Source organism: Hibiscus syriacus, unplaced genomic scaffold (genome assembly GCF_006381635.1).
Source record: "Hibiscus syriacus cultivar Baekdansim isolate YM2019G1 unplaced genomic scaffold, ASM638163v2 tig00110450_pilon, whole genome shotgun sequence".
Taxonomy (NCBI): domain Eukaryota; kingdom Viridiplantae; phylum Streptophyta; class Magnoliopsida; order Malvales; family Malvaceae; genus Hibiscus; species Hibiscus syriacus.
In genome coordinates, this window is record NW_024062743.1 from 7,018,135 (window position 1) to 7,035,884 (window position 17,750).

A 17,750-nucleotide genomic window follows, 5' to 3' on the forward strand; every position below is an offset into this window, starting at 1 on the left:
TGGTCGAAGAGAAGGAATTACTGCTCTGAGATCATCGTGTAAAAAAGGGCAGTAATAGAAAAAAAAATTCTGGGATATATTTTTTTTAATTTTAGTTTATGTTGTTTAAATTCCAAATATTTTTCCATATTTTTTTCTTTGCTGCCTTTTTCGAGTTCGTCTTCTATCAAAAAACCTCTTTCTTCTCCATTACAATCCATTCCCGCATCTATCAACAACGCAATTTTATTGTTCTTTTCATTTTCTGACGGAATCCCAACAATTGCAACAACGGCTTCAAACCAGGGACGAAATTTTTATCTTTCTGCACCTTTTATGGTAAATTCAACTCATCCTTCATTGTTTTGTGTTGTTTTCGAATGGGAAATGATCAGATTTAAGTAACGGTCCGTTACCGGAATGGCGGCTGTTATATAACAGTTCCGAAACCGTTATTTCACAACCGTGATATCTGCAATGATCCCAATTACACCAGCTTCAACTGCAATTAAGATAAACACAACCGAAACGTGACTCCAACCATAATTTATATCTCCGGATATGATAGCTTTTGTTTTGGTTCTTCTAACTGTTGGTATTCAAATGTATATCTACGTTGCATTTATGCATTACCATCGGTATTGCAGTGTTTATTCTGATTAGATTAATCTAATGTGTACTATGTCCATCGTGGATGATTATTATACTATATTGCAATACTACAAGGTGGCATCACCATTGTAATGCTTGTTTCAAATTTAGAAGCTACTGCAGACCAATGAATTATGAGAACCGTCGGGATGGACTGAGGGGAGCTGGCCGGGGGTCACCCCTAAAGTTTCAAATTATCATATATCTTAGATATTTTCTTTGTATTTTCTATTGATAATCTATTTTCGCCTCCTGGGATTTTATAAGTTCACCTTCCGTGAGAATGGTGGATTTTTATGATAGTAATTTCAAGTTTTTATGCATTAGGAGGGAAAGGTCCTTCACCTGTAAGAGCTAGCTTTAGAGTGTGTTCCCTATATCATTTTGTTGACCTTTATTCCTTTTATTGGATTGCTTGCTATCAAAGTCATTCTCATGTTCTTTTGCTTTTTGGCTTTTCAGCTTCTCTGGAGATTGTAAGGAGAGAAGTTAAGCTTTCTAAAGTTGATAAATTAACATGAATATGTTAAGGCGGAGAATCTGTATCTGTTTGTAATGTATTATTGTAATAGCGTTAATAAAAAGAAAGATAAAAAGATTGCGTCTGTGTCAAGTTTTCTTGTCATCCAAAAGGAACGTAGAGATTCTTTTGTTTGGAGTTTGTGTTAGTGTGGTGTGTCATTTTTTTGTAGTGCGTTTTTAGAAGAGTTTGGTGTATAGTGTTAAGGGGAAAAAACCTGGCGATTTTTTGTATAGCATTGTGGCTGTTGGCAGATGTGTTTGCTACCTCGGCCATTGCAGCGTTTGGCTTATAAGGAAATGGGGATTAGATGGAAACGAATTGGACTCGGTTTGTTAAGCTTTTTTGTTCTTGATTCAAAGTTTCATGACTGGAGGGTCTTTGGCCGTTGATTCTGATGGTAATTCCTTCGGGTATTTCTGTTTGATTCTTTGTTCTTTTTGGTTTTGTTTACCTTTTCTGTTCAATATAGTTTCTTTTCTTCTTCTTTCTCCATCTTGTTTTACTTTGATTTTAATTGGATTTGGAGATGAAGGTTTGGCTTTGTTGGAATTTCGAGCCAGAATCGATTCTGATCCTTATGGTGCGTTTTCAAACTGGAATTCCAATGACACCACCCCATGCTTCTGGTGGGGGATTCATTGTGTCGACGGTAAAGTACAAATGCTGTAAGTCCATCTTATACATATACATATGCATATCCATATTCATATACGTACATCTCTTAAAGAAGAATCGTCGATATGTTCCTCGTTCGATAGCTAATTAGAATTTAGTATGTGAATGGTCTAATAGAGGAGAGCATGGTGCATGAATAAAGAGTTTTTAGTTTAGAAGCTGTGTGAGGTGTAAACTGTGAATGCATGAATCTTCTAAGGTCATTTTTTATTTTTTTTTAGGGATCTGACTGCTCTTTCTTTGGAAGGAACCTTGGCACCTGAGCTGGGGAAATTAAGCCACTTAAGATCACTGTAAGATTCACAATCTTTGCCGTGGATTTTTCATGTTTTATCTCAAGTTGTCTGTCTACTTCAGCTTGGGGTCTCTTGTGATCTTGTTGTACCCTCTTATCCAACGCATATTCCACAGTGTTCTCTACAAAAACCGTTTCTCCGGTGCCATTCCAAAGGAGTTCGGAGAGCTTATGAAGCTCGAGCTATTGGATTTGAGGGAAAATGACTTGGGAGGAACAATTCCAGCTGAAATAGGCAAAATGTTGTCTCTAAAACGCTTGTAAGTGTCGTTTTCGTATTTTTTATGGAATATGTTATACTTTGTTCTCGTTGTTAGCTTTAACTAAACTACCTTACACCTTAGGCTACATTGTGACAACAAGTTGGAAGGTAGCATTCCTTCAGGTCTCGGGAGGCTTAACTTGCTCTCCGAACTGCAGTTTGATGAAAACCTTACATCGATGTCTGCTACCGAAATCGGCTGTGTAAATAGGAAGTTTGGACTATGGTAAGAGCCATATTCATTGCTGTAGAATTCAATATTGATCTTTGTTGTTAAGAGAAGATTATATGTTTCTCAAAGCAGATCCATTGTCGAGTTTCATCATCCTAAAATTTCATCTAATATACCTACATCTTCGGTTTGTATTGGCAACTAATCTGTTAGTTCTAGTGCTCATGTCGGTTCCGGGCTTCGTGGAATCACACATTCTAAACCTCATTCTACTGTTGGAGTTGATATTCCTATGAAGCAATTTTAATTAGAACATTTTGCTAGGATATTGAACTCGATTCTGCAAAATGTTGTCCATATTTTGCACTGATATGTAGCATGTTGGAGTTCCTGATTGCTTGATTGCCTAAGTTGACAGCATATGGCAAAGCAGTTTGAAACAACTGAGCAGAGTGGGCTCGTTGCTCATGCCGATTAGAGGAGCTCTCATTCATTACCTCATTGCTCTGCCATTAGCACAGTATGAACTTATGTATCTTTTTAATTTCTTCTCCGTACTGTTGTTTATGTTATTTATGTTCTCAACTTCTCTTCGTTCACATGATTTACCTTCTTACAAGGCAAAAGGACTCGCTGGCCGAACATCAAGACGATTGCTGCCAAGATGTGCCTTGTGAGTATAACTATTTACCGAATTGGAAAATCGAGTATGGCTTCTAGGAAAAATTGACGGTTCTTTTCTTGAGTATGTTGGTCTGATCAACAAATGGCCCATAACATACGGGATGTTGTTCCTTCTGCACGTCGTAGGCTGCTTGAGCAGTCGAAGAACCTCCCAGCTCGGCCTGCTGCTAGCATGTCGTCCAACAATCGGATCATTTCTCTGCCAACTAACCGAAGTAGTGGGAGTTTCCCCGTGGTTCCAAAGGCAAAAAATAAACATCGACCCTCACCAATTGAATTCCCTCCTCCGGAGATGGATACAACGGATGTAGAGGAAGATGCCGAACATGCTTCAGGGTCTGGTTCCAGTAGTTCATGGAAATATCTCATTGTCATTCCCTGTGTGGCCATCTTTCTTGGGTTTCTGGTCATGTATCGTAAACGAGCTGCAAAAACGATCAGTCCCTGGAAAACCGGACTAAGCGGACAGCTTCAGAAAGCTTTTGTTACAGGTTACTTCAAATATATTTTGTTCATGTTGCACATTTAGTTTACATTTTAATTTTCTGTTATCGAATATGCAGGAGTGCCTAAGGTAAACCGAGCGGAACTCGAAACAGCCTGTGAGGATTTTAGCAATATAATTGACACAATTGGAGGTTGCAAAGTTTACAAAGGGACACTTTCCAGCGGGGTTGAGATCGCTGTTGCAGCTACTAGCATTTCTTCTTTAAAAGATTGGTCCAAAAGCTCAGAGAAAGCCTATAGGAGAAAGGTTTGTTGTTTTTACAGTCACAAAACCTAAACATGACTACTTTGCAGCCATAACCGGAACCATTTTTAATACTTTAGCATCTCCTGATTGTTAACTTTTTTCATGTTGGAACTTTCCGTAGATCGATAAATTGTCGCGAATCAACCATAAGAACTATGTCAACCTTATTGGCTACTGTGAGGAGGATGAACCCTTCAACAGGATGATGGTGTTTGAATATGCTCCAAATGGAACCCTTTTCGAGCATCTGCATGGTAATATTGCCGATTACATATATTTTGCAACGAATTATTTTATTTGATATTTTTTCTTCCAGAGCTTAAAGCATGAGTTCATTGTTTACAGTTAAAGAAATGGAACATCTTGATTGGAATGCAAGGATGAGGATCATCATGGGGGTAGCATATTGTCTTCAATATATGCACCATGATCTAAATCCTCCCTTAGCTCATCCAAGCTTAAGTTCATCTTCTATCTACCTAGCAGACGATTATGCTGCGAAGGTACTGTAGACACCCGTTTTTGTCCGGGTTTTTTATCGTTATTTTATTATTATTATTATTATTATTATTATTATTATTTATTATATTATTAATATTACATTTTACATATTTTGCAGGCCAAAGCCCAATACAACAAGGCCCAACAAGACCCGGTTCAGACCCAATACTCAAACCAGGCCTGGATTTGGCCCAAGTAATTAGGGTTTCAAAACCCTAAATCATCCAGCCGCCGCCAGCAACAGCAAATGGACAGCCGCGCCGCCGTCACTGTTCCGGCCCACTCCGATGGTCCAGCCGCCGTTCCCACGTCGCCAGTATCATCCACAATGCAAAATATCACCCAAATCAGTCACAAATTAAATCAAATCCAAAACCCATTAAAAATACCTAAATCCCGATAAATCGGGAAATTTGTCCCTACCAAGATCAGGGACCCTTACCCCTACGCTAGCATCATCATCATCTCACCAAACGCAGCAAAATGGACCATAAATCAAGTAAAGGTACCAATTTTGAGGGGGGGTCATTCGGTTGGTAAAAAAAAAAACAGAGAGAAGAACAAGAGAGGATTCGGGTTCAGAGAAAAAAAAGAAGGAAAATACAAAAAAAAAAACAGAGGGAAACGAAAGAAAAAGCAAACAACCTTGAGAGAAAAAAACTGAGAACCACAAAATAGAGAAAGAAATATTCATACCTGGGTTTGGAGATCGTCGGAAAGCCCAGAAGCCGGCGGCCTTTTCGCTTCTTTCAAAGGTAACCATCTAGATTTAGGGGGTTAGGGTTTATTCTAGGCCGATTAGGGTTGGTTTTCGAGTAGAGGGTGAGAGCGGAGGAATTTTTGAGTCTTTTGGCTTCCTCCGGCAGCCGTGCGCTGCCGTGTGCCACCGTCGGCCCCGCCGTGGGAGCCTGCGGCTGCCGTGGCCCTTTTCTCGGTTGAGAGAGTTTCAGAGAACTCTGAAACTCTCTATCTCTCTTCTCTCTTTTCAAATGAAGCAAATGAAGGATGAGAAGAATTTAGCCCATGTTTTGGGCTTTTAATTCCCACCTGAAACGCGACCGTTTTGCCCTCAACCCCATCCGTGTTTTCGAGTTATGGGATAACTACACTTTTAGTCCTCCTAGCTTTGTAAACTTACCCGCGTGTTTTGGGTTTTTAGGGTCTAATGTCACTTTTGGTCCCTGATTCTTTGTAACCGTATTATATAGTCAGTAAATGAAATTTATTTTATTTCGATTTCGAGCATTCATTTTTAGAACTTATATTTTAGTCCTATAATTGTATGATTACGCTATTTTTGTTATGTTGAATTTTGGACATTATGTTTGTAATAATTGTATTTTAGTCACTAATTTCGTGTGTTGTGTATTTTTGTGAATGTTCGAATTTGGACAGGATATTTATGTATTTTACATATTAGTCACTGTTGGGTATTTGGTTTAATTATTGTTCAGTCCTTCATGCTATATATCATACTATTTTTGTTTATGTTCGATTCTGGTTTTAATATTTACAAATGTTTCATTTCAGTCATTGAATGTTACCTTTCTTTATTTTAATTAGTATTTTTAATTTACTTTGTTTACATTATGGTCAATGTTTTAGTATAAATACTTTAGGTAAATTTATTGTTTGCCCTTACGAATTTATGTTTTAATTTGTTTTAGTCCCTTAATTACTTATTTTTGTATTTTATTTTGGTTTGTAATGTTTATTTATTTTTATTTTAGTCATTTATATATGAATGTATTTTACATATTACATGGTTATTTGTATTATGTAAATAATGTGTTTAATTCCATTTAATGTAAATATTTGTATTTCCAATTACATTTGTTCTCATTATATTTTTATCTATGTAAGAAATATTCGATTATATTTTCAAGAACACGTATGCGTAGAATGGGCGTGGAAAGTACCACTTGGTCGAAGTGGTGCGATCCGATACGGCATTTTAACGACATAGGGACTTGTAACAATTCGAGTATATTTTACTAATTAATTTATTGAAATGTGTGGTACCTTAAGTGATGCTCACTTTATTTTATGTGAATGTAAAAATTAAAATTTTATTTTATATTCGATACACATTTTTAAATAAATGATGAGAGAATATTCTTTAAAAGATAAGAAATAGACGAGTTAATTTTCCCGACGGAGGATTGTTAATCTCGAGATTTCTTTTCAAATTAAAGAATTTTCTCTGATAAAATAATTCGAAGTAAATTAATTAAATCTCAATAAACAAATCATATTTTAGTTTTATATTCAATTTGTAATTTCCACCATTTACGACGATGTGTAAGCTACACAGTACCAATTTTGGGCGTTGTGGGGGTGTTTACCCTTCCCCACACGTAACCGACTCCCGAACCTGTTTTAAAGGAATCTTTGGTAACGTAGACCAAATTTTTGTCTTATAAGATAATTTTTCTTAAAATTATTTTTAAAAAACGTTTTTAGGTATTTGACCTACCTAACCCAAAGGTCGATGGCGACTCTTTTCAATCTTATTCAAATCCATTCAAAATCACCAAAATTTCCAAATTAAAGTCGTAATCGTTTTTAAAAATAAAATCTAATTGTTTTAAGAAATTATGGTTATGACAGCTTGGCGACTCTGCTGGGGACTTTTTTAGAGAGTCAAGCTGTAGGTCGCTTACATATTGTCGTTGTGGTCGAAATTATGAGTTCGAGTCTTTAGTTAATCTATGATCCGTTTATTGAAATTTTTAATTGCTTCATTTTTTATTTGTCATACTAACATTTGATTTTTTTTATTTAAGATCGGTCCAAGTTTTTTGTCGTGTTTTTCTTTTCTGTTTTGAGTCAAAGGTAGGTACGTTCCTCCTCACACACATCACTCGCATTGGCATAACATAAGCTCTAGACACGAGCTTCGATCCAAATTAGTCGGGGTGAATGCTTTACTCTCGTAAGAATTTATTCTTCGTATGAGTTTTAGCAAATAACCCATGGGATACATACCTTATACCTTCGTAGGGATTTATTCCTCGTACGGGTATAAGACAATGAATCCCCTCGAATTGAACTCGTCCCGTTTGAAACCTGTAATGGGTGAGGATCGAGGGTTTGGCAGCCCAAGGGGGCACCGACATCAAGGACAATTCGAGTTCTCTTTTCCGTTAGAGCCGAAACCAAGCATATAGTGAACCGTCGAACTATCACCCTAGGTATAGTCATACCGAACCTTTGTCCGTCAGTAGGTACCCAAACTAGGTGTACACAAAGGAGGAATATTTCTAAACCCTTATCTTTTGTTTTAATTTCGTAAAATTTGTTTTCTTTTTGAATAAAAGCATGCGAACTAGATACCATGGGGTTAGGACCATTTTTTGAAATTATTCATTTTGGGTAGATAACATGTACGGGTAGGACTATTATCTATTTAAAGCATGCTCGGGTAGATATCATGATGGGTAGGTGTTATATTCATCTTTTAATAACACTTTTATCTATATCGATTGTCTTACCTGTACTAACTAATTTCTTCTATTTTCTTTGTGTGCACTAACTTATTTATTTTCTGTTGTTTTTGTTTTTTTCATTCTTCTTTACATTGCATCATCATAACATAATGCGAAAATGTTGATCAGCAAGGGGATATTCGAGAGAAAATTTTCACAAGAAGAGATAAAAGTTTTCAACCAAGCAGTCGCGTACACAGACATGCACCGAAGGCTAAAAAGAAATGCACATAGTACAAGAAGGAGACTTGCTCAAGACGATCGTGCAACGTTCGAGACTAAAATGATGAGCCGCTGATCCGATGAGTGATCCAGCAGTCGATTTTTATCTACGATCATTTCATCGCTATTTATCAAGGAGCGACACACTGACTTCCGCACCACTGGGGTATTAATAGAGTTAGGTTACAGAATGCTTTAGGGGCATCAGTTCCAAATACAAAGATCCGAGACAAAGCAGTGAGCTCGAAGATCGTGCAACATTTAAGACTGAAGTCTGGGGATTAATCCAGCAGTAGAGTATTATTTACGATCGTTCCGACGTTATTCATCGAAGAGTAATGCACTGACTTCAGCATCGCCGGGGCATTAAAAGAGTCTGTTTACAAAACGCTGGAGGGGCATCATTTTCAAGGATGAAGATCCAAGATTAAGCAGCGACCCATTTCAGATTCAACATCTAAGAGAAGTCAAGTCTGTAAAGTGGACTGTCTTGTAATGTGAAAACTTTTATTTCTGGTGAAAATTGTTCTAAAATATTCATTGTTGGGATCCACATTTCTGCATTTGCATTTGCATCGTTGCATTTTGCATAACATTCATTTAAGCATGTTTACATGCATTAATCATACCTTGCTGGAAACTTTGAGGAAGCACTTCTAACTGTGCAATTGCATTCACACAGTACTGAGAATGGATGCAAAGTTTGAGGAATTAAAGAAAGAGCTGAACGAGAGTTTACAAAAGATGCAAGTTGAGTGGGAGGTTAAAATGGAGCAGATGCAAAAGACCACCGTGGATCGTATCTTACAAAACCAAAAGGACCTAGTTGACCAAATGGTAGCAAAGATGGCTGAGCTCAACCAAGAAAAAGGCAAAGAAAAGATTTCATTAACCCGTGAAACAGTTAAATGTGTGAAAGCACAGGCTAGTTCGCAACCAATTATCTCGCCCAACAGGATTTCTAGTCACCAAGCGACGAGAAGAGCCAAGAACGAGATCCCAGAGAATCTGAAACAGTGGTGCAGAGAGACATTTCAGGGAATGAGAGGACAAACCTCTCACAACGGGATGGATGCAACAGAACTAGTACTAGTTCCCGACTTGGTGCTCCCGCCCAAATTCAAGATGCCCGAGTTTGAAAAGTACAGGGGAACCAGTTGCCCCAATGCCCACCTCACGATGTTTATTCGAAGAATGACTGGATACGCTAACAATGATCAAATGTTGATCCACTGTTTTCAGGACAGTTTGATTGGACCTGCTTCAAGGTGGTACCACCAACTGAGTCGTTCTCAAGTCCGCTCCTGGAGGGATTTGGTTAGTGCTTTTCTGGGCCAATACAAGCACATGATTGATGTGGCCCCCGATCGAACAATGCTTCAGAATATGGGGATGAAGAATTATGAGAGTTTTCGACAGTACGCACAACGATGGAGGGATATTGCATCTCAAGTGCATCCACCAATGACTGAAAGAGAGTTCATCACTATATTCATAGATACATTACAGTCTCCTTATATCGACTACATGATAGGGGTTGCCACTAAGAGTTTCTCTGACATTGTCATGTGTGGAGAAATGATTGAAAGAGCTATTAATAATGGCCAGATATGTGGTACTAGCCATACTGACATTGAGGAAAGAGCTGAGGTCAGTCTAGTGGATTTAACCAATCTGGGGACCGTGTCTCATAATGTTTTTCGTAAAAAGACATGCATCAATCCAATTCCGATGACATATGAGGAATTGCTCCCAGCTCTAATTGAGAACAACCTGGTGATTCCAGTTCAATCCAAACCAAGAACTGACCCATATCCTGAAGGCCATGATATTAATGCCATATGCAGCTATCACATTGGGATCTCAGGGCATACCACTGAGAATTGTAGGGCATTAAAGTGCAAGGTCCAAGATCTGATCGATTCAGGGACATTAACGTTCAATGTGTAATGGGGCATTCTGATCGGAAGTCGGTCAGGGCATCCATCAGGAGATTTTGTTGCATTCTCATGCATGACATCTTGTTTGAATTTGTTTTTCTTTCGTTCTTCTTATGTTTAAATTTTTGTAAGTCACTTGACGTTCGAACATTGTAAATAAAATACTTCCTTTAAAAAAAATGACAATGAGCAAATTTTAATCTTGAATTCTTTGAATATCATTTTAATTAAAAGCATTTTAATAATTGAGGTTGTAAATCTTTGACAAATGACAAGATTGAACCCTGCAAAACAGTGACCCCTTGATCCTAATCCAGAGGTACACCAGAATACATACCATTTTCTTGCAGAGACCGAGCTAGTTTTCTGTTCACATAGAGAGTCAATCAAAGGGTTTGGCATTCAGGTATGTGTTAGGAGCGGATAAAATGGGGCAACTAGCACATGAGATTGCAAAACTAATTAGTTATTATTTCTGTTTATGACGTTCAATGATGATCATAATCTTCTCAGATGGAATGGTCAAGTAGATGAATCTAGTTTAGGTCAGTTGCTTGGGAATTGAACTCTAACGATGAGATTTTCTGACCTTCAACAAACACCGAGACTATAACAGGTTCTCCTCAGCGAGCTTAAGAAATGGAATACGTAAACAAACAAACAAAAACATATATGTATACAATAAAGCTGAGCTATTCCGCTAAAGCAATTGGTAATAGAGGAAACTCGAAAGCCCTGGCTTTATGAATAGAGTACATTCAAACCATGACATTGATCGGGTATTTGGCAATCCGGTGTATGCTCCACTGTGGTTGTCAAGTCGAAGACTTTGTGACGACATGAATCCTTCAGCTAGCCTGATAAAGGCAATTATAAAATATATGTACAATAAAGCTGAATTCAGCTAGCCAAACAATGGCAAATTAAATCAAATTTAATAAATAAGGAGTTTCGATGAATATGGACTAAGGGAGTTGAGGAACGCCTGTTATAGTCGACTTCACACGAGCACTTAGAATTCTCGTTTTTAGACCGATATTTCTGCACTACCTTGACTAGGTAAGTCTACGAGGCTTGAACAAATTGAAGATTTCAGAGAACTGAAACAAAAGTGTTCTAAAGAGTTTAGCAAGTGACTATGCTAGTTGTGTCATTTTGTTCGCCTCTGATTAAAGTGCCAAATCAAGAAAGAGGGGTATGTCATTACCTTCACGAGGACCAATGGATGAAACACACCTTAGAATTTAGGTAGCCAACCTCTAAACCCACCTGTCGATCTTGGTATTTGCCAAAGATTTGTAACTATCAAGGATTAAAAGAGCATTTGATTCTTTTGATATCCAATGAATTCATGTTTTATGATTGGCTTCAATTGTGAAACTTAGAAGGAGGCAATATTTTTCAAAATTTTGAAAATTCAAGAAGAAGAAAAACATTTTCAAACAAGATAATCGCTCCGACGGAAATATCTTAGAATTCAACAAATATATCTCCGAAGCTCAGAGTCGAAGTTGGGCAAGAGAAGCTATTTTGGGGCAAAATTTGATGAGGCAAAGAAAACAAATTATCTCAGGTCTAAGTTTGCAAGAGTACACCCTAGTGGAAATGCAAACAAGCTGAATCAATGATAGAGTGAAGAATACTCTCGCAACCATTCTCCTTCCAGATCGAGAAAACATACATACATACATACATATATACACATACATACATACATAAAATTTGCATCAAACATTTATCATATATATTAAAGACATTTTTCTCCTCACGTGGGGACAAATTGGACAGAAAAAAAAAAAAATTATTATTAAATAAATTTCATCTTGACATCCATCATAACATCCAATATAGTCAGTCAAAAATGCATCATTTTGATCTCTCAGGAAATCAAAGCTCGGAAATGACCAGATGTCTAACTTGCAGAAACAATGATTTGGGCTTCCTGAAGTCAACAATCAAGACATTTCCTCAACGTGCATGAACAAACAGACTTTTTATCGCCTTTGAGGGTGTTTTTCTTGAAACAAAATTTTTGTCTCACTTGAGATATTTTTTCCACAAATTTTGAGAATTTTAAAACAAATTTTTGTCTCGCTTGAGACAATTTCTTTCGAAGCAAATTTTGTCTCGCTTGAGACAGCTTTCTCAAAACAAATTCTGTCTCGTTTAAGACAAATTCTCTTAAAACAAACTTCGTCTCGCTTGAGACATTTTTTCCTTTGAGATACAAATTTTGAATTTGATTCACTTAAAACAAAATTAATCTCACCTTAGATTGTTGTTTCTTTTAAAACAAATTTCGTCTCGCTTGAGACCTTTTCCCTTTGAGATCCAAATTTCGAATTTGTTTCACATTAAACAAAGTTGATCTCACTTGAGATCGTTTCCTCAAAAACAAACTTTGTCTCATTTGAGACTATATCTTAAAGCAAATTTCGTCTCGCTTGAGACATCATTTTCTCTCATAATACAAATTTCAAGGTTGTTGTACTTAAAGCAAAATTAATATCACTTGAGATTTTCAAAGCTGATTGGTCTCGCACGAGACAGTTTCCCCTTTAAACAAATCCTGAAATTGTTTCATTTGAAACAAAATAAACACTTTTGAAAACACCTTTGAGATTATTTCCATATAAACAAAATCGACAATATTTGAATCTTTTAAAACGATTTTTTATCTCTTAAAGACAATTTCTTTTGAGGAAAAAATCTTTGAGTTTGTTCCTTTCGAATAAAAATCTTTGAGTTTGTTCCTTTTGAATAAAAATCTTGGAGTTTGTTCCTTTTGAATAAAAATCTTGGAGTTTGTTCCTTTTGAATAAAAATCTTTGAGTTGTTTATTTTGAAAAAAATCTTTGAGTCTATTTATTTTGAAACAAAGTTTTGTCTCTCTTGAGACAATTTCGTGAAAAATCTTTGAGTCTGAAACAAAGTTTTGTCTCTCTTGAGACAATTTTGCGAAAAAAATCTTTGAGATTGTTTCTTTTGAAACAAAAATCTTTGAGTTTGTTTCTTTGGAAAACAAAATTTACCATCATTGAATTTGTTTCCTTTGAAACAAAACAAACATCTTTGAGATCGTTTCCCTTGAAATGAATTTTGTCTCATTTGAGACAGCTTCCCATGAAACACAGATATTTGAGAACGTTTCCCTTAAAAACAAATTTTGTCTCGCTTGAGACAATTCCCTTTAAACGTCATCTTTTGAGTTGTTTCATTTGAAATTTTGTCTCTTTTGAGACAGTTGCTTTTGAAACACATTATCTTTGAGCTTGTTTTTCTTGAAACAAATCTTTGAGTCTGTTTCTTTTGAAACAAATCTTTGAATTGGTTTCTCTTGAAACCATAACTCCTAAAGATGGCCAGCCGTCCTCATCATGTAGGAACCGTGTCATCCCCAGACCAGATCTCCTCATCACGTAGGAGCCGTAGATAACCAGCCGTCCTCATCACGTAGGAACCGCGTTATCACCTTTAGATGGCCAGAACTCTTCATCACGTATGAGCCGTGTCATTCCCCAGACCAGATCTCCTCATCACGTAGGAGCCGTGTCAACCATAGATAACCAGCAGTCCTCATCACGTAGGAACCGTGTTATCACCTTTAGATGGCTAGAACTCTTCATCACGTATGAGCAGTGTCAACCCTCGACCAGATTTCCTCATCACGTAGGAACCATGTCACCCTTAGACGACCCGAACTCTTCATCATGTATGAGCAGTGTCGTCCCCAACAACCAATATTATCCAATTTCTATGTATAAATGGAAGAGAACCAGACAAAAACGTGTTGTCTTATCATCTTTGCCCTATTCTTGTTAACACAAGAATGTGCAAAGAGGGGCAGCTGTAGACACCCGTTTTTGTCCGGGTTTTTTATCGTTATTTTATTATTATTATTATTATTATTATTATTATTTATTATATTATTAATATTACATTTTACATATTTTGCAGGCCAAAGCCCAATACAACAAGGCCCAACAAGACCCGGTTCAGACCCAATACTCAAACCAGGCCTGGATTTGGCCCAAGTAATTAGGGTTTCAAAACCCTAAATCATCCAGCCGCCGCCAGCAACAGCAAATGGACAGCCGCGCCGCCGTCACTGTTCCGGCCCACTCCGATGGTCCAGCCGCCGTTCCCACGTCGCCAGTATCATCCACAATGCAAAATATCACCCAAATCAGTCACAAATTAAATCAAATCCAAAACCCATTAAAAAATACCTAAATCCCGATAAATCGGGAAATTTGTCCCTACCAAGATCAGGGACCCTTACCCCTACGCTAGCATCATCATCATCTCACCAAACGCAGCAAAATGGACCATAAATCAAGTAAAGGTACCAATTTTGAGGGGGGGTCATTCGGTTGGTAAAAAAAAAAAACAGAGAGAAGAACAAGAGAGGATTCGGGTTCAGAGAAAAAAAAAGAAGGAAAATACAAAAAAAAAAAACAGAGGGAAACGAAAGAAAAAGCAAACAACCTTGAGAGAAAAAAACTGAGAACCACAAAATAGAGAAAGAAATATTCATACCTGGGTTTGGAGATCGTCGGAAAGCCCAGAAGCCGGCGGCCTTTTCGCTTCTTTCAAAGGTAACCATCTAGATTTAGGGGGTTAGGGTTTATTCTAGGCCGATTAGGGTTGGTTTTCGAGTAGAGGGTGAGAGCGGAGGAATTTTTGAGTCTTTTGGCTTCCTCCGGCAGCCGTGCACTGCCGTGTGCCACCGTCGGCCCCGCCGTGGGAGCCTGCGGCTGCCGTGGCCCTTTTCTCGGTTGAGAGAGTTTCAGAGAACTCTGAAACTCTCTATCTCTCTTCTCTCTTTTCAAATGAAGCAAATGAAGGATGAGAAGAATTTAGCCCATGTTTTGGGCTTTTAATTCCCACCTGAAACGCGACCGTTTTGCCCTCAACCCCATCCGTGTTTTCGAGTTATGGGATAACTACACTTTTAGTCCTCCTAGCTTTGTAAACTTACCCGCGTGTTTTGGGTTTTTAGGGTCTAATGTCACTTTTGGTCCCTGATTCTTTGTAACCGTATTATATAGTCAGTAAATGAAATTTATTTTATTTCGATTTCGAGCATTCATTTTTAGAACTTATATTTTAGTCCTATAATTGTATGATTACGCTATTTTTGTTATGTTGAATTTTGGACATTATGTTTGTAATAATTGTATTTTAGTCACTAATTTCGTGTGTTGTGTATTTTTGTGAATGTTCGAATTTGGACAGGATATTTATGTATTTTACATATTAGTCACTGTTGGGTATTTGGTTTAATTATTGTTCAGTCCTTCATGCTATATATCATACTATTTTTGTTTATGTTCGATTCTGGTTTTAATATTTACAAATGTTTCATTTCAGTCATTGAATGTTACCTTTCTTTATTTTAATTAGTATTTTTAATTTACTTTGTTTACATTATGGTCAATGTTTTAGTATAAATACTTTAGGTAAATTTATTGTTTGCCCTTACGAATTTATGTTTTAATTTGTTTTAGTCCCTTAATTACTTATTTTTGTATTTTATTTTGGTTTGTAATGTTTATTTATTTTTATTTTAGTCATTTATATATGAATGTATTTTACATATTACATGGTTATTTGTATTATGTAAATAATGTGTTTAATTCCATTTAATGTAAATATTTGTATTTCCAATTACATTTGTTCTCATTATATTTTTATCTATGTAAGAAATATTCGATTATATTTTCAAGAACACGTATGCGTAGAATGGGCGTGGAAAGTACCACTTGGTCGAAGTGGTGCGATCCGATACGGCATTTTAACGACATAGGGACTTGTAACAATTCGAGTATATTTTACTAATTAATTTATTGAAATGTGTGGTACCTTAAGTGATGCTCACTTTATTTTATGTGAATGTAAAAATTAAAATTTTATTTTATATTCGATACACATTTTTAAATAAATGATGAGAGAATATTCTTTAAAAGATAAGAAATAGACGAGTTAATTTTCCCGACGGAGGATTGTTAATCTCGAGATTTCTTTTCAAATTAAAGAATTTTCTCTGATAAAATAATTCGAAGTAAATTAATTAAATCTCAATAAACAAATCATATTTTAGTTTTATATTCAATTTGTAATTTCCACCATTTACGACGATGTGTAAGCTACACAGTACCAATTTTGGGCGTTGTGGGGGTGTTTACCCTTCCCCACACGTAACCGACTCCCGAACCTGTTTTAAAGGAATCTTTGGTAACGTAGACCAAATTTTTGTCTTATAAGATAATTTTTCTTAAAATTATTTTTAAAAAACGTTTTTAGGTATTTGACCTACCTAACCCAAAGGTCGATGGCGACTCTTTTCAATCTTATTCAAATCCATTCAAAATCACCAAAATTTCCAAATTAAAGTCGTAATCGTTTTTAAAAATAAAATCTAATTGTTTTAAGAAATTATGGTTATGACAGGTACATCGATTTCGGTTTAAATCCTATTTTCATTATGTTCTTATCGATATTTGATATACACGACTCATTCTCATTCCTCTTTCAACTTCCGAAGCTCGGGGAAATCGGTTGTTTGCCGCCTGCACTGAAGTCTGTGACCTTAGGTGGTGCTGAATCACAACATTCATCTGAATTGCCACCTTTAGTTGATTTAGAAACGAATGTCTATAGCTTCGGAGTATTGTTACTTGAAACCATTTCCGGAAAGCTTCCGTACTCCAAAGGACAAGGACCGATCGAGAAATGGGTATGTTCTGGTATGATCTGATAACTTCATATACTGTAATCTCATCCCTAATATCAAGATCATGAAACTTCGCAGGCAGATCAATACCTGATGGAGAAGTCACAGATGAGCTCGATGATCGATCCGACGCTCGAATTGTTCAAAACCGAAGAACTTGAGATAATCTGTGAGGTTATCAAAGAATGCATCATAGCAGATCCAAGGCAGAGACCAACCATGAAAGACATAATTCCAAAATTGAGACAAGTGATTCATATTGGCCAAGAACAAGCCACGCCTAGACTCTCGCCATTGTGGTGGGCAGAACTTGAGATGTTAGGTACTTTGACCGACGACTCCATTATTTTGTGTTGACGTTAAGCAGTCCAACATCCTATTTTTTTTTTCTCAATCTGGCTCTCTAACTCAAGAAAATAACTCAATATGATCCTCCCATATTTTCTCTTATATTTTGGTCACTAAACTTTAAAAGTTTTCAATTTAACCATTCAACTTTTGAATTACTCTTGTTTTAATCATTATGATTTATTTTATTAATATTTATGTATGATGTGACATTTATTATTACTATTTTATTAATAAATGATTAAAATAATATTAATTACATTAAAATTTTAAAATTATATTGAAACAAAAAAATATTTCCAAAATTATAATTAAATTAAAAAATATTCTCTCTGATTTATATATTTTCAAATCTTCACTCTCCTCCTTTATCCTCTCATTTCATTTTTCTTCATTTTCAACCAAAGAGTTCTTTTTTGTTTTCTTTCATTACCCGATCAAGTAGCTCATCCCCACTTCTTTCAATTTCTTTACAAGTTCAATCTAGATTCATTGAATCTGGTAATGAAAGAAAGAAGAA

General features: G+C 36.4%; 1 protein-coding gene across 1 annotated transcript; it reads left to right on the forward strand.

Annotated features, from left to right (window-relative positions):
* Positions 1 to 1,355: 1,355 nt before the first annotated feature.
* On the forward strand, positions 1,356 to 17,239 carry LOC120126189 (protein MALE DISCOVERER 2-like). The gene is made up of 14 exons (XM_039144454.1): positions 1,356 to 1,550; positions 1,686 to 1,818; positions 2,050 to 2,121; positions 2,240 to 2,383; positions 2,468 to 2,611; positions 2,976 to 3,077; positions 3,178 to 3,228; positions 3,302 to 3,732; positions 3,805 to 3,995; positions 4,117 to 4,249; positions 4,341 to 4,498; positions 4,615 to 4,691; positions 16,600 to 16,885; positions 16,961 to 17,239. Exons 1-14 carry the CDS (start codon positions 1,517 to 1,519, stop codon positions 17,237 to 17,239), a joined length of 2,235 nt encoding a protein of 744 aa, XP_039000385.1. The 5' UTR covers positions 1,356 to 1,516.
* Positions 17,240 to 17,750: the final 511 nt, after the last annotated feature.